We start from the raw sequence: 14682 nt of genomic DNA, 5'->3' as shown, positions 1-14682 counted from the left end.
ACTGACGAGTGAGGTAAGGGCGGGACGCGTTATCTCTCTATTGACTTTGACGCCCATGGTCTCCAGACCTGAACTCAATAACTTTAGTTTCTGTATGGCAGTTGCGGATCACGTGTTCACTGCTTCTGTCCTCTCAGTCCCATTATAAATTCTGGTAGCCTGGACTAAGCCAATCAAAAACTGTTTTCGCCAGTAAAATTCCCCTGCGACCGAATTTCGCAATTATTCAAACAGGAAGAAGTTTGAACACAAGGCCTTTGTGTGTTAGTACGTTAGACGTCTATGCAGGAACTGGAATCAATGTCTCTACATGCCAAAACATACATACATAGCTGACTGTGTATTTACATGACGGAATGCTGCATGGTTTAAATAAATATTCCATCGAGCAGAAAATAATAGGTCACACATAGCAATCTACTTAACAAGGAAAGGATCTTTACACGTGAAATGAAAGGCGATGGCAGCCTGATGATTAATGTATGACGGCCTATCAATACTTTGTTGAGATCGAAAATCATACCGTTGTTTTCCTGCAGGAATTGTTACAGCCAAAAAAAGTACAATTCCACGTATCTAGGTGTTGACTATACCCACAGTCTTATATAAATGTTGACCTTGCCACAAGATAAATTCTTGCAAAACAACTTGTAACTGTTAATTGTGCGGGTTATCCTTAAAGGTAATCTAAACATTGGTAGCAAAATATTTACGTTGTTTTAATAGTCTTAAAACACTAGGTGTGTACTTTCTTTTGTACATCAGTATATTTCGTCAAGCATTGGATAACGACATCTTTATATCTTTATACGACGTTTCAGAGGTAATTCTTGTTCCTTGTACATTAATCCCATCTAATTGGCTTCGTAAATAATGTGTTATCTTTGTACATTCTCCCACCTTGCGTTGTGTAAACATGGTTTGTCAATATATAGTCACTCTGTTCACAGGGCGGTGGGTAACCTAGTAGTTAAAGCGTTCGCTCGTCACGCCGAAGTACCGGGTTCGATTCCAAGCATGCATGGGTACAATGTGTGAAGCCCATTTCTGGTGTCCCCCGCCTTGATATTGCTGGAATGTTGCTAAAAGCGGCGTAAAGACTCACTCACTCACTCTGTTCACGGACTCAGCATGCACTTGATGAAGGAGCAAGAATTAGCTCTGAAACGTCATTTAAAGAATGAAAAGAAGTTGTTATCCATAAAAAACATGTGACGCATTCGTTTTATTGGTAGTTGTGTCCCTTCGGTCAACCAGGATTCGGTCACATTGGTTCGAATCCCAGAGTATGATAACGTCGGGGTATATAGTATGACCAGAAACTATTGAGAATTTTAGGAATATGTTTAATTGGATTTCTAGTATAAACAACCTTGACCAGCTATCAAGTGCTTGGTTTCATTCAAGAGAGACAACTCCGTTAATCCTTTTTCATTAGTTTGTGAAGAGTTATCCCCCTTTGTTTACTTGCTAGCAGACGACATTTTCAGTGATCCTCAGTATGGATGATTTAGAGAAGGGGAAGTTGATTTTAGAGTATTATAACAAGGACATCAGATCAGCCAAAGTGATTTCAAGTAGAACAGGCATCCCTTTTTCCACTGTTTATCGTGTTTTGAAAAATATTGCAAATGGATATGGCATTGAGCACCAGGGAGGCGCAGGTAGGCCCAGAAAATTGACTGTCGGTGACAGGAGGCGGCTTGGTATTCTTGTTTCTAAAAAGCAAACGAAGGAGTTAAGGAAACTTAAGGCTGGATATGATTGATAGAGGAACTGTGGCTGTCTGTAATGAGACAATTAGAACTGAGCTGCATGCAATGGGTTGGCAGCAAAGTCGAGGAATTCCATCACCGATCATTAAACCTGAACAAAAGGAGCAAAGGTTGAACTGGTGCTTACATCATAGAAATTTTAACTGGGACAATGTGATTTTCTCAGATGAAAGTTCTGTTTGACTGTTTCCTAATACACTGAAATTCTGGACCAAACAAATTGAAAAACCTTTGTATCAGCGCCCAAAGTACAGTTCGAAATTTAACGTGTGGGGTGGCATATCTGTGTTAGGGGCAACGCCCCTCTGTGTATTTGAAGGGAATATGAACAGTGAGCGGTACACAGATATTCTCGAGGGGCATTTACGTCCATCTGCTCACGTGTTCAGGACAACGACCCAAAACATCGTTCAAAGCATTCACAGGCCTGGTTTCGGACCCAAAATATGACATTATTAGATTGGCCAAGCTATAGCCCTGACCTAAATCCAATAGAAAATGTTTGGGGACTTATGAAGGAAAGTGTCAATAAGAAAAATCTGACATATATTGCTGAAATGAAAGAAGAGGTGGTCCGATATTGGGACAGCATGGACCACGACTTTCTAACTTCTTTGATCAGTAGTATGCCCCGCCGCATTGAAGCCTGTTTTGCTGTCCATGGTGACTTGACAAAATACTAACTGTTCACCTGTCTTTGAATCTGGAGTTATGTTCTGCTAATATTCACATTTAATACGTGAGTAATGAGTGAATATATTTTTTTTATAATCCCAATTATAACGTGTGTTGCATGTCAAAACTTTAACGTCAAGAATACACTTGTACCCTTTCAAAGTACACTCTTAGAAAAAGTAGGGGATCCTGAAATTTCAATTTGGATAGGAAGTATAGGCGTTAACAAACTTTCCAAGGACAGACATCTTATGAACGTACCACCATTTCCCTATATCACCGCCCCTAAACACAACGCATGGGATGCAGGTGCACAACGCAGCAGCCCCATACATGGGGTGTATGGGGTCGATAGATCACTGTTGACAATAAATTTTGACAATCATTTTGCATCACACAGTTGTTAGTGTTTGTTCCTATCCGTCTTTTTGGTTTGAAAATGAAAATCGTACACATGCAAATTTCACGTCAGACACCAATCATCATAATAACATTTTTACAATCGTAAATTAAAAATAAAGGTCCCTTACTTTCTTTAAGAGTATGTAACTGGGTTTCGTTGAAAGCTATTCTCGAATAAATATTGCTTCATGTTTTATGAATATACAATGACTGATTTCCAAGAAATCTTATTCAAATAGAACGGTATTGTTAACGTTTTGTAGATGGTGGCAAACAGAGACTGACTTTCAATAGCGCTAACGGTGCATAACTAACGCCCTAAATAGACACACAGACCACCTATAGAAACACAGCTGGAAAATAACAGCGCCTGCACTCGTTCGACTTGGTTGACGGTATTTACAATACCCTTTGAAATAAGTCCCATTGATCAACACTGTTATAGGTGTGCTCACTCGTAGAGGGTAAATTTCCATACAAAATAACCACTACAACGACGTCCGTTTATTAAACGACTACTTTTCACGAATCGAATAATTAAACCTACTCAAGGATTTAAATACGTGTCCATTAGACCAGATTTTGTTTGTTGTTTAATATATTCCAGCTATATGGCGGCGGTGTGTAAATAGTCGATTCTGGATAATCCAGTGATCAAAGTCATGAGCATCAATCAACGTAAATGGGATACGACATGTGTCACCCGAAGCAGCGAGTCTGACCACCAAGCATGGGTGGTGAAGACCAATTCTAACCGGTCTACCCTGGTCCAACTCTGAAAACCCACATTTGGAACTGATATAAAGAAACAATATATAATATAAGTTTATTCCACAACGATCAAGGCTTTTACAGAGACAGATCTTCACGGATTAATTAAATGAGAATGTTATGTCCAGTTATGATGAACACTCTGTACGTATACGCTTACGGTCAAGGTCACGGTCACGGTCACGGTCATTGTCACGCGAAGTTTTAAGGTATGGTTGGCCAAGTTGTCTGCGGCGCCGCAATTGGTGGAGCAGTATGCTGTCGAACCCTCTAATCCCCCTGATTATGTTTCGAGTGACAGAGAATTGATTTACGTCGCTTTCAGCATACTTCCAGCTGTTTACCCATGGGAATCGAACCGGATCATCGGCGTGACGAGCGAACACTTTAACCACTAAACTACCCTACCGTCCCGATTATGTGTCGAAGTAGATCCTGTGGATTTATGGACCAAATTGATCGGGAGGTTAGGTTCAGTGTCTTAGTTGTTTCTGCGTCATCGCACCCTGGCGGGGAGTGAGTATAGTTTTAGCAATATTCCAGCAATATCACTGCGAGGGACACCAGGAATGGGCTTCACACATTGTGCCCATGTGGGGAATCGAACCCGGGTCTTTGGCGTGACGAGCCAACGCTTTAACCACTAGGCTACCCCACCGCTCCTTATCCCGAAGTCGTGGCCTCGATATCGATCACTAGTTTTACCTAGTACAGACGCGATATTTTCTGACTGATGTCATATCGCTGGAGTAACGCGCTAAAGTGAGTGAGTGAGTTTAGTTTTACGCCGCTTTTAGCAATATTGCAGGAATATCACGGCGGGGGACACCAGAAATAGGCTTCACACATTGTGCCCATGTGGGGTATCGAACCCGAGTCTTCGGCGTGACGAACGAACGCTTTAACCACTAGGCTACCCCACCGCCCACCGCATTAAAAACAATCCAACACTGTTTGCAGTGTGTAGGGTACTTGTTTTTTGTTTGTTGATTTTTAACGCCTCACTCAACAATATTCCAGCCATATGGCGGCGGTCTGAAAATAATCGAGTCCTGAGCAGACAATCCTGTGATCAAAAGCATGAGCATCGAACTACGCAACTGGGATACGATGACATGTGTCATTGTAATGCTTGTGTCTTAGTGAAACCAGGAACATGAGCTAAAATACTTTAACATTTCTGGAGAGTCTTACCCCAGGCTTTCTTCTGTGTGTGATTATGTTTACAATGTACTGTCAGACTCTTACAAGAAAGAGCTCCAATTTTCTGTTTCATAATTTTTAAATGTTAAGGGTTAGATAAAATTACCAGAATTTTGGTTCAGTTATGCTTCTGCTATATTTATTAGCGCACCTTTGATGAACCCCATGGTTCTGATAACCATCATCGTTGGGATTGAGCATAATTTCCACACTTCGCCAAAATAATAGACCAGTTATTTTGTTGTTTACTATGCGATATCCTGGTTTCTCCTGAAAACACAACATAATACATCTGTGACGAAATATCTAGTGTCCGTCATGCATTTGTAATAATTTCTGAAATGAAATCTCACACGAATTATACTAAACTGGGGGCGTGGTGGACGAGCTGTCTAAGGCGCCAGGCTAGTTATCAAGCGAGCTTAAGGTGCTGGGATCGAGCCCACCTGTGACCGGGTGTAAAAATCCTGGGAGTCAACTTTGTATGCAGACTCTTTTAGTTTTGTCACAACCCCTAGTGTACAGTACACAACCCTGTGCACGTAAAAGAACCCACGAATCAGTTGGTATATGACCAGATGGTGGCCACATGATGGCCACAGGAATACGTACAAACACCTATTTGCGGGTACAGGAACGTGCAGTAAATGTGGACAAAGTACTGTGACTATGTGTCCCAGTCCACCCAGCTGTAAATGGGTACTTCGTAAGGATGGGAAAGCCGCAATAACTCTGTGCGCCTAGAGGCTGTACTAGTTTTATACTCCCCCTGGGAGTTGAGATTGATAATACGATGTGCAGTTGAGACTGACATCCAATGATCGAGGGGAAAAATACCAGCACCTTGAGCATGTACTATTTTCCTGTATATGTGCGCTATATAAATATCCTATAATAAACAATTTTCTTGAAATTCTTAATGACGTTGAATGAATACGCCTAATAAAACAAATATTATAACTAATGCTGAGGATTGAATTTCAAGGACATTGTTAAAGACAATCTGCAATGCCATTTACAGAACAGCTTTAGATTGTGATCGCGCACGTGTGCACGTGTGCACGTTGCTGTCTTGCAGGATATCCTTGAACACAAAAACGAGTTGATTTTCCATTTGGACAAAGCAGTGATAGTGCAATAAACATTTATGGGATTTCTATTTGTGCGAACAGTCTTTTGTTGGCTTAACTCAAATGTATAGGTATAATCACCAAGTCATCAATATTGTGTAATGGGACCCGTTAACTATAAGGTTCAATCCTGGTTCAAACTCAAGCAAAATTGCGTAAGAAAATATTTCGGGGAATTTTTACTTGTGCAATCAGGTCTTTGATTGGTTTAGCTCACATCATTTGCCATCGTTGCCGACATCCATTAATCTTTAGCTCACCTTGCCATCCGTCGTCGTCGTAAATTAATCTTTAGCTCACCTAACAAACACATACTATTGACCATAACAGAGACTTATTTAATCCTAATGTCAAGAAATACTATTCTAAGGGATCTACAACCTTTCCGTTTTATGCGATAATTTTATCTTTAGCTTGATTTCATCACGAATTTCCGACTACACTGAAAACAGAAAATACTCTTTCCTCAATTAGGCAATTTATTTCAATATGTTTTAGAATTCGATAATGTCTAATCTGTCACGAGGCTCATCGTTTATCGTGATACTTTATTTTTTGTAATTACCTAAATCTGACTTTTGCATTTTTGGCCTTACTCTCAAATTCTTCAACATGCATTTCCTGGACCTGAAACTTGACAATGTATCCCAAATGACATTTAAACCCTTGCACCCTTGATTTTTGCTCAGAATGTAATAAAATTTGGTATATGTCTAGCTAGTAGTGGAATCGCCCGTATCACGTTTATATTATATCATATATAATTTAGTTTGCTGTTTTATATTTTCTAGGTTTCATTTGTCCTTGCACTGGTCCTGTGCTTCTGCGCATTTGGCTATTCAACTCCCGTAGTGAAGAAAGTAAGTAATCGTTGGCTTTTGTTTTGGTTGATTTTTTTTTTTGTTGTTCTTTTTTTTTTGTAATGGTGTGTTGTAATCTTCGCTGTTGTTGGTTTTGTAATGTGTTTTAGTGAGTGTGTTTTGTTTGTGTTTTGTACAGGTAGTATTGATGTTTGATGAAGGTTCTTAGTTAGCCAAGTGGTAAATCTGTTCGCTTGTCAAACTGAAGGCCTGGGTTAGATCCATGATGACTGTAAGGGGTGTAAAACTCAGTCCAGTCAGTTTGATTCGGTTATTTCTAGGAGATGCTTTTTAACTGGAACATCGTTCGGCATTAAACAACTAAATTCAAAAGTCATGTTGCATCGCTAAGTTGAAAGTGACAATCAGGGCCAGATATAAACATTGCGAATACACTGTCAGTGGGACACCATGATTTGCCAATACTGTTTCTCAACACAAAACGTTTGTTATCAACATATGTCCAAAATATAAATGTATACTAATAATTTGGTATTAAAACCAAAACCATTTGGCCAAACTATTCACATATCCACAAAAAAATTATTTGCGCAGCTAAGAGGGTTTTACAATTAAACTATGAAGCTTCATTTGAGAAGAACCTCTGTTATTGTGTGATGGCAATAACTGATATAGTTTCTCATTGGTAGGGAGTACATGAAATATCTTGCAATGTATAAATGATGTCTTCAATTAATCTGTAACAGTCAGAATTGAAGACATGTTCAATACAATTTTAGATGCCTCTAATTCAATTCAAGATATCTCCAAAGCAATTGAAGATGTCAGTAATGTCGAAATAAATGTGAAAATGACCTGCCGAACGAGTTGACTAAATGGATCAGGTGGTCAGCGGAATACTGTTGTGGCTTTAGTATAACATCTTAAATCAGTTGGTGACTGGCCTGTCTTGCGTCATTCTCATCACTGTTTTCTTGTGAACTATGTGGTCAGTGTGAGAAGATGGACAATGGTGCCCTGGTGGAGGAGGACTGTGAGGATGGGACAGGTGTGTCGTCAGTAGCTGGGGAGGCCGACAACGTCTTCGTCGGTGTTGACGTAAAGGTAACCTGTTTGTTTATCAGCATTTCTATACCAGGATAGCATGTCTTACACGGTTAAACTCCTCATAACTAAGCTTTACTGATTTTTCACAATATTGTATTACAGTCGGTGTTAGAATGAAAATATATTTCGTTATATATTTTATATCGATATTATGTTAATATAATAAGTTAACACGATGAACAGAATTAGAAATTATATCATTTTAATTTGCTCGAAATAAATATTTAACTAATAAATGCAGTTTCTCAGATTTCTTATATTCAATGAGTTCATATTTACGCCAAATGGTTACAAATGAAGGCTGAATTTGGTGGTATGAATATTATTTGTTGGGCCAATTACCAGTTCCATGGGAAGTTTTTAGCTGTCGGTAGCCTATTTGTATCAATATTAAACATAGCTTTAAACTGATTTCAAGCTGTTTCCAACATTTTCCACAGGGCCGCCGTGTGTTTAAGGTGGCGGGTAACGAAACCTGCTTCATTGTCTCAGATCCAGCCCCGCTGCCAGCCGATGTGAGTACAGTTTAGTGTAATAGCAGTTTCAGTGATCCAAAATTCAATTTTCGGCTTGATGTGGACTTGAATCTTGTTGGCGCTAAATGGACCTTGGCTTTCAGAACATGCTCACCCTATTCGCGAACACCTGTTGTCATCACTGATTTGCAGTGATCAATTCCAATGATCTTCAAAGTTATTTTCCCCTTCACCCCAACCGGAATTGATTCTGATCATTGTAAAGACTGGGTATTCTTTTGCACTGCCGTTCTATATTTAATAGTGATGTAACTGCATTGAGGCTGATTTGACAACCGTACCTTAGTGCTGTTGTTTTACTGCTCAGGTGACAGAGGCCACAATGGACCAAACAAAGACTCCGGTACTGGTGACTGACCAAGCTGTGTTGGACAGTGTGAGAGAATGGTGCACAGGCGACGTCTATGTCCTCGTGGCTGACGACACTGCTGTCACTGGAGGTATTAATACTGAATGAATGAATGATTATGTTTCGGTCTTTGTCAGTGTTTGTATATCTGTGTCTGTGTCTGTGAGTCTCTCTGTGTGTATAGTTTTTTGTAAAGATATTATTATTGTTTAATAAAGTCTAGTTGATAAGTCATGATTAAACCGTTCGCTTGTCGACCTGAAGGCCTAGGTAGATCCACAACAGTGGTGCAATGAGTGAAGCTGCTTCTTGTTGGTTGCTACAAGCCCTAAATCTTCCCTCGCCATACTATTTTATCATACCTTGTGATTCACTCTTACACCACCTTTGGTGGTCCTATGGAGAATAGAAGAATCTGAATCTGTTAACCCTGTGTACGGAGGCACGCTATTCTAGACAAGTGGTTAAACATTCTCTGTTCTTTCTGTTTCAGACAGACACAAGCGAGCCATCTGCTACAGAGTAGTGTGCAGATACTACATCTACTACGGGCGTCTGTATCGTCACTGCAGAATTTATCTGTTCAGATGTTAGAACACACGGACACAACGTGTATCCTGAAAACATCAACATACAAAATGTATTTTCAAAACATTGAGTAACTGAAAAATCCTCACACGAGTTCGCTCGTTCGTTCGCTCTTTCGACGAGTATCGTCACTGCGTATTGTTTCTGTTAGCTGTTAGATCACACAGGCGCAACACGTACCCTGAAAAACAGCAGCATGTAAAATGTATATACTATCACATGTAAAATCCTCACAGGTGTTCGCTCTTATGGTTCCAGGGTGTCTGAATTTGTCCCGTTATGACTATTCTTTATTTTTTTTTTAATTAAGTCTTTAAATTAACACTGACATCTCTGTAAATTTCTTGTCTATTGTGGAATAAAGTTGTTGCTTTTAGAGATCAAAATATTTATTGTTTTTTGTTAGCAATTCCAAATGTAGGCTGGAGTTGGACCCGTGAAGTCCGGTTAGAATTGATCTTCAGTAACTCATGCTTGTCGTAAGAGGCGATTAACAGGATTGGGTGGGCAGACTTACTTAGTTGACATGTGTCATCGTATCCCAGCTGCGTAGATCGATGCTCAGGCTACTGTTCAAGAAATGAGCGCCGGGTCTCCAACAAGCGCAGGGTCTTTAATCAGCGCCGGGTGTAAAGCCACTCTTCCAGAAATGAGCGCCGGGTCTCCAACAAGCGCAGGGTCTCTTTTGAGTGCCGGGGGTAAAGCAAAAGTTCACAAAATGAGTGCCGGGTCTCCAACAAGCGCAGGGTCTCTTTTAAAGGGCCGGGGTAAAGCAACTGACCAAGAAATGAGCGCCGGGTCTCCAACAAGCGCAGGGTCTCTAATCAGGGTCAGGGGTAAAGCAACTGTTCAAGAAATGAGCGCCGGGTCTGCAACAAGCGCAAGGTCTCTAATCTGGGCCGGGGGTAAAGCCACTGTTCAAGAAATGAACGCCGGGTCTCCAACAAGCGCAGGGTCTCTAATCAGGGCCAGGGTAAAGCAACTGTTCAAGAAATGAGCGTCGGGCCTCCAACAAGCGCAGGGTCTCTAATCAGGCCATGGATAAAGCAACTGTTCAAGAAATGAGCGCCGGGTCTCCAACAAGCGCAGGTCTCTAATCAGGGCCAGGGGTAAAGCAACTGTTCAAGAAATGAGCGCCGGGTCTCCAACAAGCGCAGGATCTCTAATCAGGGCCGGGGTAAAGCAACTGTTCAAGAAATGAGCGCCGGGTCTCCATCAAGCGCAGGGTCCCTTTAAGGGCAGGTGGTAAAGCCCCTGTTCAAGAAATGAGCGCAGGGTCTCCAACAAGAGCAGGGTCTCTTTTAGGGCCGGGGATAAAGCAACTGTTCAAGAAATGAGCGCCGGGTCTCCAACAAGCGCAGGATCTCTAATCAGGGCCGGGGGTAAAGCAACTGTTCAAAAAATGAGTGCCGGGTCTCCAGCAAGCGCAGGGTCCCTTTTAAGGGCAGGTGGTAAAGCACCTGTTCAAGAAATGAGCGCCGGGTCTCCAACAAGAGCAGGGTCTCTTTTAAGGGCCGGGGGTAAAGCAACTGTTCAAGAAATGAGCGCCTTGTCTCCAACAAGCGTAGGGTCTATAATTAGGGCCAGGGGTAAAGCAACTGTTCAAGAAATGAGCGCCGGGTCTCCAACAAGCGCAGGGTCTCTTTTAAGGGCCGGGGTAAAGCAACTGTTCACAAAATGAGCGCCGGGACTCCAACAAGCGCAGGGTCTCAAATCAGGGTCAGGGGTAAAGCAACTGACCAAGAAATGAGCGCCGGGTCTCCAACAAGCGCAGGGTCTCTAATCAGGGCCGGGTGTAAAGCCACTCTTCAAGAAATGAGCGCCGGGTCTCCAACAAGCGCAGGGTCTCTTTTAAGGGCCGGGGGTAAAGCAACTGACTAAGAAATGAGCGCCGGGTCTCCAACAAGCGCAGGGTCTGTTTTAAGGGCCAGGGGTTAAGCAACTGTTCAAGAAATGAGCGCCGGGTCTCCAACAAGCGCAGGGTCTCTTTTAAGGGCCGGGGGTAAAGCAACTGTTCAAGAAATGAGCGCCGGGTCTCCAACAAGCGCAGGGTCTCTTTGAGTGCCGGGGTAAAGCAAAAGTTCACAAAATGAGCGCCGGGTCTCCAACAAGCGCAGGGTCTCTAATCAGGGCCGGGGGTAAAGCAACTGTTCAAGAAATGAGCGCCGGGTCTCCAGCAAGCGCAGGGTCTCTTTTAAGGGCCAGGGGTAAAGCAACTGTTCAAGAAATGAGCGCCGGGTCTCCAACAAGCGCAAGGTCTCTAATCAGGGCCGGGGGTAAAGCAACTGTTCAAGAAATGAGCGCCGGGTCTCCAACAAGCGCAGGATCTCTAATCAGGGCCTGGGGTAAAGCAACTGTTCAAAAATGAGCGCCGGGTCTCCAACAAGCGCAGGGTCTCTTTAAAGGTCAGGGGTACAGCAACTGTTCAAGAAATGAGCGCCGGGTCTCCAACAAGCGCAGGGTCTCTTTTAAGGGCCAGGGGTAAAGCAACTGTTCAAGAAATGAGCGCCGGGTCTCCAACAAGCGCAAGGTCTCTAATCAGGTCCAGGGGTAAAGCAACTGTCCAAGAAATGAGCGCCGGGTCTCCAACAAGCGCAAGATCTCTAATCAGGGCCGGGGATAAAGAAACTGTTAAAAAAATGAGTGCCGGGTCTCCAGCAAGCGCAGGGTCTCTTTTAAGGGCCGGGGGTAAAGCAACTGTTCAAGAAATGAGCGCCGGGTCTCCAACAAGAGCAGGGTCTCTTTTAAGGGCCGGGGTAAAGCAACTGTTCAAGAAATGAGCGCCGGGTCTCCAACAAGCGCAGGGTCTCTTTTAAGGGCCGTGTGTAAAGCAACTGTTCAAGAAATGAGCGCCGGGTCTCCAACAAGCGCAAGGTCTCTAATCAGGGCCGGGGGTAAAGCAACTGTTCAAGAAATGAGCGCCGGGTCTCCAACAAGCGCAGTATCTCTAATCAGGGCCATGGGTAAAGCAACTGTTCAAGAAATGAACGCCGGGTCTCCAACAAGCGCAGGGTCTCTAATCAGGGCCGGGGATAAAGCAACTGTTCAAGAAATGAGCGCCGGGTCTCCAACAAGCGCAGTGTCTCTTTTAAGGTACGCGGGTAAAGCAACTGTTCAAGAAATGAGCGCAGGGTCTCCAACAAGTGCAAGGCCTCTAATAAGGGCCAGGGGTAAAGCAACTGTTCAAGAAATGAGCGCCGGGTCTCCAACAAGCGCAGGATCGCTAATCAGGGCCATGGGTAAAGCAACTGTTCAAGAAATGAACGCCGGGTCTCCAACAAGCGCAGGGTCTCTTTTAAGGGCCGGGGGTAAAGCAACTGTTCAAGAAATGAGCGCCGGGTCTCCAACAAGCGCAGGGTCTCTTTCAAGGGCCGGGGGTAAAGCAACTGTTCAAGAAATGAGCGCCGGGTCTCCAACAAGCGCAGGGTCTCTATTTAGCGTCGGGTCTCCACTAAGCGCAGGGTCTCTAATCACCACCGAGTGTGCCACTTATTCGCAATGGCGTTTGCAAATGAAATACCAATAGAGAATCTATATTTATTTCCGTTGAAAATTTAAGCGGCGGCCTCCAATACGCTCCGGTACTTATTAGAGGAAAAACGGTAAACCAAATCAGTTATATGTAACATAACTATGTTGTATTTGAGATTACTCTTTCTCAATAAAGACAAGATTCAAGTACGTATCAGGTCGAGTCTCATCCGGGATTCGTACCCTCACTCTAAGTCAGGCATCTAATCGCCACCACAGCCATCCTCAACCCAACAAAAGCTCTAGAATATTTATTTCTGTAACATCTAAAATGTTACGTGTGCCATTTTCAAAATAATTGGGTTTCGTTGAAGAGTATCGCGAATATATACTTCCTTTCAAAAGTTTAGACTCACTTAAAACGCTCACTATATGTTATGTACATATATATTGTTAAATCGAAGATTGATTTCTCCACTAACTTGGGGGAACCAACTGCAAACCTTATGCTGATGAATTGCTCGAGGATCAGGCATCGAATTGCTGAAAAGCATGTACAAATATCGTGCATGTGAACAACTGCGTTTAAGTGTAAAGTTTTGTTAATAATTCGCAAATTGCCTGAAGTAAGTGGCTCTATTTACACTAGTGACTCTAAACTTTTGAAAGGAAGTATATATTGCTTCAAGTCTTATGAATGTACAATGACTGATTTTTAAGAAATCCTTTTCAAATAGAACTTTATTCTGAACGTGATTCAGTTGGTGACACAAAGAGACTGTCAATAGCACCAACGATGCATAACTAACGCCCTGAGTAGACACACAAACCACCTGTACAAAAACAGCTGGAAAATAACAGTGTCAGCACTCGTTGGACTTGTTTGAAAGATATTTACAATACCCTATGAAATAAGTCCCACTGATCAACACTGTTATATGTATGCCCACTTGTTTCCATACAAAATGACCACAACGAGGACCTCTGTTTATTGAACGACCACTTTTCAGGAGTCGAATATTGAATCTTACACAAGAAATTTCCTTAATCCGAAAATATATGTCCATTAAATGAGAGTTCGTTTGTTGTTGAACGCCGCACTCAGCAATATTCCAGCTATATGTAAATGATAATGACGTTGGCCACAATCCAGTGATCAACATACTGAACATCGATCAACACAGTTGAGCTGCCATGGCATGTGTCAACCAATTCAACGAGCCTGACCATCGAATGCCATAGTCGCCTCTTACGACAAGCATGGGTTGCTGAAGAACAGCTTTTAACCCGTTTCTCGACAGGTCATAGAATGAAAATGTCAAGTGACATGTCCAGTAATGATGGGTTCACTGTGTGCAGCGTATGGATTCCCCAGTCACGGGTACGGTCACCATGACGGCCACGGTCAGTGTTGGGTACGGTTGACCCAGTGGTCCGAACCGCTATGAGTCGTGCAGTAGGGCTGGGACGGGTAACCCGAGATACCCGGGAGGGGTGGGTAATGAGTTGGACCCGGAAACCCGTCTCAATACCCGGACCCGTTATGCTCATGTGAATAATAGTAAATGTAATATGTTATTCTTTCATGATTAATAGGTTGTATTGTCTTTGAAGATTTAGCCATAATTTACAGTCACTTTTTAATATAATTCATGTACATGGTTAAGATATTGAAAAACTAGAAATTTTAGCCTCCGAGCTGAAGAATATATTGCCATTTGTTGTAAATTTGATGTCAGGAATTAACATAACGGGTATCCGTGTAGGGTAGGGTAATAGCGGGTGGGGTACCCGGGTAGAAAATGTGGATCCGTCCCAGCCCTACAGTGAAGACTTACATTCCTCAGGCGTGAC

At 42.6% G+C, this 14682-nt stretch overlaps 1 protein-coding gene across 2 annotated transcripts in view; it reads left to right on the top strand.

Moving 5' to 3' along the window:
- LOC124269706 overlaps positions 1–9731 on the top strand; it is a 95080-nt gene extending 85349 nt beyond the window's left edge. The window contains exons 2-7 of one of the 2 annotated variants that reach the window (XM_046704740.1): positions 6748–6816; positions 7771–7881; positions 8325–8399; positions 8728–8860; positions 9263–9326; positions 9480–9731. In XM_046704740.1, coding sequence (XP_046560696.1) covers positions 6748–6816; positions 7771–7881; positions 8325–8399; positions 8728–8860; positions 9263–9326; positions 9480–9582 — 555 coding nt within the window. In that variant the 3' untranslated portion in view covers positions 9583–9731. Of the gene's footprint in view, positions 1–6747; positions 6817–7770; positions 7882–8324; positions 8400–8727; positions 8861–9262; positions 9455–9479 lie in introns of those variants that run through there. The other variant, XM_046704741.1, reaches the window with a different exon arrangement.
- The last annotated feature ends 4951 nt before the right edge of the window (positions 9732–14682 follow it).

Source organism: Haliotis rubra, unplaced genomic scaffold, assembly GCF_003918875.1.
Source record: "Haliotis rubra isolate DU_JTF1 unplaced genomic scaffold, ASM391887v1 Scf1469, whole genome shotgun sequence".
Taxonomy (NCBI): Eukaryota; Metazoa; Mollusca; class Gastropoda; order Lepetellida; family Haliotidae; genus Haliotis; species Haliotis rubra.
Note: the sequence above shows the minus strand (reverse complement) of the source record. Positions and strands in the feature narration are given on the sequence as shown.